Source organism: Parambassis ranga, chromosome 24 (assembly GCF_900634625.1).
Source record: "Parambassis ranga chromosome 24, fParRan2.1, whole genome shotgun sequence".
Lineage (NCBI taxonomy): Eukaryota > Metazoa > Chordata > Actinopteri > Ambassidae > Parambassis > Parambassis ranga.
In genome coordinates this window covers 17,789,626-17,800,609 of record NC_041043.1, presented here as the reverse complement: position 1 = coordinate 17,800,609, position 10,984 = coordinate 17,789,626, and the positions used below count along the sequence as shown (strand labels likewise).

General features: G+C 47.8%; 1 protein-coding gene across 1 annotated transcript; it reads left to right on the top strand.

Moving 5' to 3' along the window:
• The first annotated feature begins 3,931 nt into the window (after window positions 1-3,931).
• LOC114428422 (NLR family CARD domain-containing protein 3-like) lies at window positions 3,932-9,125 on the top strand. Its single transcript, XM_028396816.1, has 8 exons — window positions 3,932-4,072; window positions 5,267-5,561; window positions 5,737-7,525; window positions 7,603-7,776; window positions 7,899-8,072; window positions 8,162-8,335; window positions 8,412-8,458; window positions 8,562-9,125. Exons 1-8 carry the CDS (start codon window positions 4,061-4,063, stop codon window positions 9,122-9,124), a joined length of 3,228 nt encoding a protein of 1,075 aa, XP_028252617.1. The 5' UTR covers window positions 3,932-4,060; the 3' UTR covers window position 9,125.
• Window positions 9,126-10,984: the final 1,859 nt, after the last annotated feature.

Here is a 10,984-nt window from a genome sequence, read left to right as displayed (position 1 = left end):
GAGAGCGAGGCAAGCCTGCAGGGTCCTATAAACCTCGCCCACCTCGTCAGCTCAGGTGTGCTGAGTGCAGGATCAGCTCCGCCCAGAAACCACCTGCACGCACAAAGCAAAGGGAAACAGCAGCAACAGGACCTGAAGGCCAAGGCACAGGCTGCAACAGGCCCACAGCGAGGCTGACAGGGGTGGAGGTCAAGAAGGTACCTGATGGACAGGATCAGGAAGGAGGACATCACAGGGACAGCTCAGGTTGGCTGTTATGGGGACAGAGTCAGAGAGGACAGGTGGAGGTGGTTTGGACATGTGCAGAGGAGGGACAGAGGTTATATGTTGGAGCTGCCAGGCAAGAGGCCAAGATGGACGCCGAAGAGGAGACATATGGATGTCCTAAACGAGGACATGAAGAGGATGGAGAGGATGAAGCAGGGGGAGAAGGTCTGCGGTCAGAGCCCTGATGGGAACCATGTGGAACCTGTACTTTTATTCTGAAGAAAAACATCCCAGTCCCGGAAGTGGGTACTCGCTGCTGTGCGAAGACGTGACTGAGCTGCCTGTGTCTCCCAGAGGAAGACGGAGGCCCCGCCCTCCTGCACCGGAAATGCTCCCGATACACGACGTCATGGCGTGATTGACAGGAGCCGAGAGAGCCTGGTACACCACCCCCCGCAGCCCCGCCCTCTCCCCCGCTGAAAGAACAGTGTGACATGATCACAGCACAAAGAGTGGGGTCTGTGTCCACGGACCCACAAAGAGTGGGGTCTGTGTCCACGGACCCACAAAGAGTGGGGTCTGTGTCCACGGACCCACAACTGGAAATCCTTCCAGTGCTTCCAGCTTCTGTTCACTCTTCTGATTTCTGTCACATATATATATTTATATATTTATATTCAGAGTGAAACATTATTTAAAAGAGTTTCAGCATCATCCCTGTGGAGGCTCTTATTCATCCTTCCTTATGCCTTCATTGTTTATTTTTCATTTTTTTGAAACATTTAAAAAACTATTCCAGTTGCCTCGATTTAAACTCTTAGAAATAATGCTCAGTCTTGTTTACTACATACATTCATTAAATGTAGGTCATCTACCTGACGCTGGAAAAGCTGACGGAGCCGGTGTCAGAGCTGCAGACTGATGAGCCATCAGTGTATTCATAAAATCATGAATAACTATAAATGAATCACAGGACACCTGCAGATGCTGTCCGGGCCCCTCAGGGGGCCGAGGCCCTGGGTTGGAGCACAGAGAACCCCTGTGTTTCTTCAAACTGTCCAGCAGGTGTCAGTGCTGAGCAATCCCGACTGACACACAGCAGCAACATCCTGAACAGGAGTGTGTGTTTGTCAGTAACAGAACTGAGGAAGCACTCTGCTTTTAGCCTCGACAGCGAACTCACACTCACCTCCACGGTGCCTTTAGTAGCAACATGCTGCTCAAAGCACCAACAACCAGTCACGTAGCGAGCCGTCCGACATGCGAACAGCATGTCTGCACAATGCTGAATGAAGCAGAGAACAAAAGGGGGCTGACATGTAAACAAGTACACAACCACATGACACACGTGAAGCGTGACTTCACTGTCACCGTCAAAGCCGTCACTGCTGGTCAGCTAACGCTAGCTACTGTCTAGTACAAGATGGAGATATGCATGCTGGGAAATGTGTAAATAAATGATAGTAATCCAGCTGACAGTGTAGCCCTGTTGTTACTGTTCCAGGCCATGCTAACTACAGTCAGTGTGTCATCCTCGTCAGGGTGTGTGGTCGGCTCGGCTGTGGCGTTTGTTCAGGTGACTTTGCTGTCTGGCTCCATCCCGGCTGACATCGGTGAACCGGCCTGACCGGCTGAGGTGTGTGTCTGAGCAGAGCTGCGGCACACTGAAGAACAGCAGTGACACGCAGTTTAAACGATGGCATCACACATTATAAGAAAATTAGATTTTTCATTTCATTTCTCCTGTGACCTCTGACCCCATCAACAGTGCATTAGGGTGCAGCAGCTCTGCAGGCTCACAGTGCTGCAGAGCTGCTGGTTAAACTCCTTTTTTAACTTTGGTTTAAAGGTGCAGTTTTGTGCTTTTGTTAATTTGGTGAATCAGTTTTTTAGATGATCAGCCATGGCTGCCTGCCGAAGCTCAACCAGCTGCTATTAAACAGGAAGTTTCTCTGGTTGTACTGCCCCCTTCTGACAGCTAGGGGTATGAAGGTCCCATGTGCACAACAGAACTGGTTTCCTCTGAATTCTTCTGCATGCCAGGTTTCTGTTTGTCAAGTTTTGCAGCTTTGCTGACGGAAGTTTACTTCCAGACAACTTGCCGGCACTTTGCTCTGTTCCTGAGAATTTCTGACACAAACAGGGTCATGGTTCAGTTTTGTTTATATAACATCTTTTACAATCAAAACGGTGAAGCTCTTCACAGAGACCCAGAGCCCGAAACCCCTAACATCAACAGTGTCAGAACAAACTCCCTTTAACAGGAAGAAACCTTGAACAGGAGCCGACTCATAAGGAGAACCTTCCTGCTGACAGATGGAGAGAGAGGAGAAGAGGGAGACAGGACAGAGAGGATGAAGAAGAGAGAGAGGAGAAGAAGAGGGAGACAGGACAGAGAGGATGAAGAAGAGAGAGAGAGGAGAAGAAGAGGGAGACAGGACAGAGAGGATGAAGGAGAGAGAGAGGAGAAGAAGAGGGAGACAGGACAGAGAGGATGAAGGAGAGAGAGGAGAAGAAGAGGGAGACAGGACAGAGAGGATGAAGGAGAGAGAGAAGAGAAGAGGGAGACAGGACAGAGAGGATGAAGGAGAGAGAGGAGAAGAAGAGGGAGACAGGACAGAGAGGATGAAGGAGAGAGAGGAGAAGAAGAGGGAGACAGGACAGAGAGGATGAAGGAGAGAGAGGAACAAACAGGACAGGCTGTTATGATGCTGAAAACTATGTGTTGTATTTTTATATAAATATATATTTGCAGTACATAGAGAACGGGGTCAGAGGGCTGATCTGAGGGAGAGAGACACAAAGACGGGACACAGCCACCAGCACTGTGGGCCTGTCACAGCCATGATCAAGATAAAGAGTTACTCAGAAAGGTTGAAGCCTGGTCCTTTAGGTGGACGTGGTTTCTGTCTCATGAACCCAGCTGGTTCCACAGTACGGGTTTCTGAAACAACCAGGGGTGTGACTGCTGTTTCAGTGTTATAGAAACACACACACATTTATCCAGAAACACACACAGACTTCCAAGTGTAAAATAATGAAAGAGGAACAGGAAGACAGAAAAACCAGTTAGCTGCCTCTGAGTGTTTTTACACAGAAACAAAGAGAGGCAGGAAAAATGTCATTTATAAGATTAATTTAATAATCCCTGGAGATTAGGTGTATAATCAGGGCTGGCTGGGTCCACAGCTGAACACACCAAACCAACAAGAAAACAAACAACAAAGGCTGTAAAAATAATGGACTGAAGGCTGGGACTGGACTGGACTGGACTGGACTGGACTGGACTGGACTGGACTTCTGGACTGGACTGGACAGCACTGGACTGGACAGCACTGGACTGGACTGGACTGGACTGCACTGGACTGGACTGGACTGGACTGGACTGGACTGCACTGGACTGGACAGCACTGGACTGGACTGCACTGGACTACTGGGCTGGACATGACTGGGCTGGACTTCTGGACTGGACTGGACAGCACTGGACAGCACTGGACTGGACTGCACTGGACTGGACAGCACTGGACTGAACTGGACTGGACTGCACTGGACTGGAGTCACTGCTGTCTGCAGTTCATATGATTTCAGTCTCAGTCCTGATGAAGCTTCTAACAGGTCAGACCTGCTGAAACACGATGCTCTGACTTCTTTAGAACTGCACACACGAAAAAACCTCAAAGTCATTAAAGGAGCAGCTGAACTGCAGGAGGTATTTAGACCACACCCCCTGGTTAGACCTCGCCCCCCCCATCACCATGGTATTGGGGTTAAAAGTAGATTTCATCAGGCGAACAAGCGTCAGACGCACTCAGACGCTGATGTTTTCTCTGCAAACGAAGACACTGTGAGGAAGATGAGCCGCAGGGTAAGAAGCTGATGTGTGTTAGGACAGGATGGTTTGTCTGAACGGACCCCTCCAGAGCTCAGATCCTTCTGAGGTCTGCAGTGTGTACAGAGGCACGCACGTGTTCCAAATGATGTTTATATTCCGATAATGTTGAAGATTTTATTATTTTACACGGGTAGAATTGAGCCTAATCTGCTTTCAAAGGTCACATTATTTATTTTTACCTTCTTGCCGCGACCTTTGACCTCTGGCTGTCCTTTGTATGTTTGAAATAACCTGAGTGGGTTTCATGTGCGCTCACTTATTTCATATTTAATATAACGGTCCTGAGGTGGATCGGAAGCTTAAAGGTAGCCAGACACAAGTCTTCCCTGGAAACTGGGCAGGACGTCAGATCTGTCCTCCCACTGCAAAGCTGCAGCCAGACGTTTTTCACAGCGATGACAGGATTTAATTATCTTCAGATAATCGTGCTCTTAATTAAACTGCAACTAACACACGGGTCAGAGGCTGTGATAAACCGGGGACACACCACACAGCGTTCACTGTCCTAACGGACTCTGACAGAGGACACACTCACAGACTGGCCTCAGCAGGGGTTTTTATGTCACACACCTAGCAGCTGCTCCCGATGAGACATTACACACTGCAGGATCTATCAGACTAAAGACAACAGAACCGTTCACGCTCCAGGACTGCACCTAGACCCGTCTGTTCCCCTCACACACTGACAGATCTGGGTGCTGACTACACATGCTGACTGTCCACAGCCAGTACAGACTGGTGCAGACTTTGCCTGACAGGGAATTGTGGGTAAAATCGGGGAAAATGGTGTAGTGTGTCCCCAGTGTGTCCCCAGCTTTAGACATTCACTGGCTCTGTGATATCTTGAGTGGCTGGGTTGCGTGTGTGTTGTTAATTTGGCTAAATGATGGAATGTGCTTTTGTTTTCTTAGTATAGTGATGCTCTGCCAGCTTCCTTATAGCCACGGCCATGGTTATTTAATCCTGATGCAGGCATGAGGAGCTGAGGCTGCTCTGTGTGCCTGAAGCTGTTAGCATTAAAATATTTCAGATGTTTCTTTTTCGTTTTCACCCCTGCAACGCAGTGGCCGTATGAGCAGTGTCAGTGTTATCAGTAAATCCTCCACCCACTGCTGTAATCAGGAAAACTGTTGGAATTGTTTCCAGAAATGATTTTGATTTTAGCAGGAAAGAAAAGTGGCTATGCCGACACGCGAGGAGCTGCTGCTCAGAGCACTGAAGGATCTGGGTGACAATGAGTTAAAGGAGTTCAAGTGGTACCTCCAAAAGCCTGAGGTCCTGGAACGCTTTCCAATCATTCCAAAGAGCCGGTTGGATAAAGCAGACAGGCCCGATACGGTGGACCAGATGCTGCAGACCTACTGTGAAAACACTCTGGAGGTGACCAAGAAGGTCCTGAGGAAACTCGATAGGAATGATCTGGTGCAGATTTTATCTGGCCCGAACTCAGAGCCTTTAGCAGGTAAGTCAGGATTCAGAGGATTAACAGGAATCTCCCTGACACAACCCCTCTCTATATACAATTTAAAACGCTTCTCGTTCTTCCTTTATCCACTGTCCCATCGCACTCATGTTGAATCCCAGAGATTCGTACATGTACTGCAGCACTCCCTCAATGATGTGTTTCCTTCTTTCAGAGGGTTTTCTCGGGTGCCAGAAAAATCTCAAATCCAGCCTGATAAAAAAGTTTCAGGGTTCACCTGAAAATGTCAAAAAGGGGGGAAAACCTACAGTTAAAGATGAAACCTACATAAAAGTCTCCCTGACAATAGAAGGCGGAGCAGAGGTCAACAAGGACCATGAGGTCAGACAGGTTGAAGCAGCATCCAGGAAAGCCCACAAACCAGAAACAAGCATCAGACCAGAAGACCTCTTTAAAGGCTCACCTGGAAGACAGGAACCAATCAGAACAGTGATGACACAGGGAGTGGCTGGCATCGGGAAAACAGTCCTAACACAGAAGTTCAGTCTGGACTGGGCTAAAGACAAAGACCACCAGGATGTCCACTTCACATTTCCATTCACATTCAGAGAGCTGAATGTGCTGAGAGAGAAACGGTTCAGCTTGGTGGAGCTTGTTCATCACTTCTTCCCTGAAACCAAAGAAGCAGGAATCTGCAGCTTCCAGGAGTTCAACGCGCTCTTCATCTTTGACGGTCTGGATGAGTGTCGACTTCCTCTGGACTTCCACAACACTGAGGTCCTGACCGATGTCACAGAGTCCACCTCAGTGCATGTGCTGCTGACAAACCTCATCAGGGGGAAGCTGCTTCCCTCTGCTCTCCTCTGGATCACCACAAGACCTGCAGCAGCCAATCAGATCCCTCCTGACTGTGTGGACCTGGTGACAGAGGTCAGAGGGTTCAGTGACGCTCAAAAACTGGACTTCTTCAGGAAGAAATGCAGAGATGAGAAACTTGTCAGCAGAATCCTACCTCACATCAAGACATCACGAAGCCTCCACATCATGTGCCACATCCCAGTCTTCTGCTGGATCACTGCTGGAGTTCTGGAGGACATGTTGGAGACCAGAGAGGGAGGGGAGCTGCCCAGGACCCTGACTGAGATGTACATCCACTTGCTGAGGTCTCAGGCCAAAGTGAAGAACAGCAAGTCCCACGGAGAAAGTGATGTAGATCCACAGTGGAATCAAGCAAGCAGGGAGATGATCAAGTGTCTAGGAAAATTGGCTTTTGATCAGCTGCAGAAAGGAAACCTGATCTTCTACGAATCAGACCTGGCAGAGTGTGGCATCAATATCAAAGCAGCCTCAGTGTACTCAGGAGTGTTCACACAGATCTTTAAAGAGGAGAGAGGACAGTACCAGGACAAGGTGTTCTGCTTCGTCCATATGAGTGTTCAGGAGTTTCTGGCTGCTCTTCATGTCCATCTGACCTTCATCAAGTCTGGAAATAATCTGCTGGAAGAACAACAAACAGCATCTTGGATGTCTAAACTATCAAGACGTAAACCTAATCTCCACCAGACCGCTGTGGACAGAGCCTTGCAGAGTCCAAATGGACACCTGGACCTGTTCCTCCGCTTCCTCCTGGGTTTTTCACTGCAGACCAATCAGAGTCTCCTACGAGGCCTGCTGACAAAGCCAGGAAGTAGCTTACAGGCCGATCAGGAAACAATCAAATACATCAAGGACAGGCTTGAAGATAATCTCACTCCTGAGAGAAGCATCAATCTGCTCCAATGTCTGAATGAACTGAATGATGATTCTCTAGTGGAGGAGATCCAGCAGTTCCTGGGATCAGGACGTCTGTCCACACATGACCTGTCTCCTGCTCAGTGGTCAGCTCTGGTCTTCATTTTACTGTCATCAGAAGACCTGGAAGTCTTTGACCTGAAGAAATACTCTGCTTCGGAGCAGGGTCTTCTGAAACTGCTGCCAGTGGTCAAAGTCTCCAGCAGAGCTCTGTAGGTGCTACCATTTGATGTTAAAGATGTTTTCTGTTTTCAAATATTAAGCAGTTCTTTGTCTCACTACATTTCAGGTTGAGTTTCTGTAACCTTTCAGAGCAGAGTTACAGAGTTCTCTGCTCAGTTCTCAGCTCTCGGTCCTCTAGTCTAAGACAGCTGGACCTGAGTAACAACAATCTGTGGGATTCAGGCGTGAAGACACTTTCAGCTGGACTGGAGAGTCCACACTGTAAACTGGAAATTCTCAGGTCAGGATTCAGCTGGTTGTAAAGAGGGATGCTCCTCCAACTCTTTTTTGGAGGCCTGTGTCTTTTATGGTTAAATTGAAGTCATTGTTTTGCATCACCATCCTATCTCTATCCCTCCTCAGGCTCAGTGGCTGTAAGCTGACATGGAGAAGCTGTGAAACTCTGTCCTCAGTTATCTGCATCCAGTCCTCCAGCTTGAAAGTGCTGGATGTGAGTGACAATGAGTTGCATGACTCAGGAGTCCAGCTTTTGTCTACGGGGTTGGAGAGTCATCACTGTAAACTGGAAACACTCAGGTCACTAATTTATGCAATTTTCTGTGGTGTTGCTGAACTTTTTGGTACAATTTCTGCATTACTGACTTGTCTATGACCAAATAAAACAGGTTGTCAGGCTGTCATGTGACAGAGGAAGGCTGTGCTTCTCTGGCATCAGCTCTGAGCTCCAACCCCGCCCATCTCAGAGAGCTGGACCTGAGCTACAACCATCCAGGAGACTCCGGAGTGCAGCCGCTGCGTGGTGCAGTGGAGGATCGTCACTGTAGGCTGGAAACGCTCAGGTATGGAGGGAACCCACATACCAGCATGATATGATGGAAGAAAATAACTTGGTCTCACAGATTTTCCTTTGCACAGGGTGGAGCACTGTGGAGAGAATCGGCTAAAACACGGCCTGAAGAAGTGTAAGTGATGTACACACTAAAACACAACCCAATGTGCTGGAGAGGAGGACAGACATTTTCACACAAGATGATCACCTGTTGCATGTGTCTCACTCTGTTTTAGATGCCTGTGAACTTGAAATGGATCCAAATACGGCACACAGAAACCTCAAACTGTCTGACAACAACAGGAAGGTGACCGTAGTGACAGAGGAGCAGCCATATCCTGATCATCCAGAGAGGTTCGACAGCTGCTGCTGGCAGGTGCTGTGTAAAACTGGTCTGAAGGGCCGATGCTACTGGGAGGTTGAGAAAGAAGGACCTGTCATCATAGCGCTGAGTTACAAAAGAATCAGCAGGAAAGGAAAAAGTTCAGACTGCAGGCTTGGGTGGAATGATCAGGACTGGACTCTGATGTGCACTGAAGACAAATTCTCCTTTTGGCACAATGGGAAACAAAAAGAGGTCCATGTCCCCTATGGCAGTCCTGTCTCTAACAGAGTAGCAGTTTATGTGGACTGTCCTGCTGGAGCTCTGTCCTTCTACAGAGTCCCTTTGACAGCATCTGACCCACTGATCCCTCTCTACACCTTCAACACCACATTCACTGAGCCCGTCTACCCTGCCTTTGGGTTTGGCTTTGGGTTCTGGTCTTATAACTCCACAGTGTCTCTGTGCGAGCTGTAGAGTGAGAGTCTGTTGCTGAGTTAAACCTGACAGCATCACACAGAAAGATCACGTGTTTCAAATGCTGAATCTTTTGATGTTTTACTGATGTTTTTTAGGTGGGGGAGGAGGGTGTTGTTTGTTTGAATCATCATGTCACCTGTGATTGTGTCCTACTGTTTGAGTTCTTTTCTTCTTACATATGATAATGAGTTCCACAGTCCTGATGTGTATAAATGTTTGTAACAGTGATGGAGACTGTAAAACTGTAAATAAAGTAAATCTGTGTCGGTATACTGTGTCTGTGTTTTAAGGAACCGATATGAAACATCCCATTCTCAAAGGGAGACATGTCCACAGAGAGGAGATGGCTAATAATTCTGGGAAGGATTCCTCTGACTGTACACACTGCAAACAGCAGCAGCAGCTGTAAGTGACCCTGAGTCTGCTGCTTGCTATTTGATTTGTATCTGGTTGAGATGAGCAGTCCAGCTGTGATCAGACCACATAAAGAGGGGCGCAGTGCAGAGTTGATAAATATATTATATATATTATATTGTGAGTTATGAAGCTTCGTGACATGTGATACATAACCACTTTTTGGCAGGTGGAAAACAATGCTGTATGAGGTGTACTGGCCCTTTAAAGCTGTGTTAACAGGTACAGATGGGCTGGTTGGATTATAATCTGTTATCTATCACAGACAAGAATGAGACCAAGAGGCAGAAGCCCCTGTGCTCACTGTGGGGGCCAGGATCACTTTTTGGCAGATGAAAAACTCCAGTTGCTGAGGTTTATTTTTTAAGGGGTCTTCATGGGTATAAAGGGGCTGGTTTAATTATAAGTTCTTATATGTGGTAATAACCAAGAATGAATTTAAGTCATTTGGAGACAGAGCAAACCTCAGCAGGAAACGCTGCAGCCTCTGTGGACACTCGTGACCATTTCCGGTTCACATCAAGTCACATGGAGGAACAGTATGAGTGCTGCAGCAGGGTGGATGAGACCAAACAGCTGGAGCTCCAGCTGCAGACACTCAGAGATGCAGCTTTAGGACTCAGTTTTTGACAGGCGATCACTTTTTGGCACAACACCGGTAATGTTTAGGTAGGTGGGCGCATGGATCCATGCACACCTGAAGAAGCTTCTCCACTTCTTCACATTCACTACACCCTCTGAAATTCTGACCAATCACACAACCAAGAAAAAAGTTCTGCTCAGAGGATGTGTCCAGAACAAAGTGACTCCATTTTCTTCTTGGAGCGCCCAGAGCCAGAACAAGCTCCTCTGTTCTCCTGCAGTATGGAATGAGCTTAAGTCTGGACCTGATCCACGTGTCCTCAGAGAAGCTGCTGCTAAGGTCAGGGTGACTTCTGTCTCTGGTCTTCTCCCATCTTTCCCTCTGAGGTGTTATGACAGCACTCGTCCTGTTTCCTCTGCGGTGTCAGATGGATCAGTCTGATTTAAACACTTGGTGTGGCGTCCCGCTGATGGTTCAGCTGGTGAATGGGGGGTTGGAGATTTTGCAGCTTATTACAAGGCTGATTAGCTGTAAGGAGATTAGAAGCACAGGATGGAAGTTAGCAGGCGCTTCAAAACTCCTTTTCTCAGCTGCAATATCTGCTTCCTGCCTAAAAGCATGTGTGCTGACCTCTGCCTGCATGACACCGATGAGACATCAGAGGGGAGACAGACCGACCGCTGGACTGAGACGTCTGACTGACTCAGGTCAACGAGGTAAGTGTGTGTTGTTTTATCATCAGCGTGGCAAGTCAGACAATTTGAGTGGTAGCTACATTGATTCCTAATGAAAGTGTGTCCTTCAGTTCTTAAACCTAAAAAGACTTCACAGAATTAATAGATGCAGTGCAGTGCCGTTAA

Excerpts from the sequence above, each read along its gene's own strand:
- LOC114428422 (XM_028396816.1), top strand. Across the intron at positions 5,562-5,736 it reads GAACTCAGAGCCTTTAGCAG|AGGGTTTTCTCGGGTGCCAG; the intron begins GTAAGTCAGGAT and ends TCCTTCTTTCAG. Across the intron at positions 7,526-7,602 it reads AAAGTCTCCAGCAGAGCTCT|GTTGAGTTTCTGTAACCTTT; the intron begins GTAGGTGCTACC and ends ACTACATTTCAG.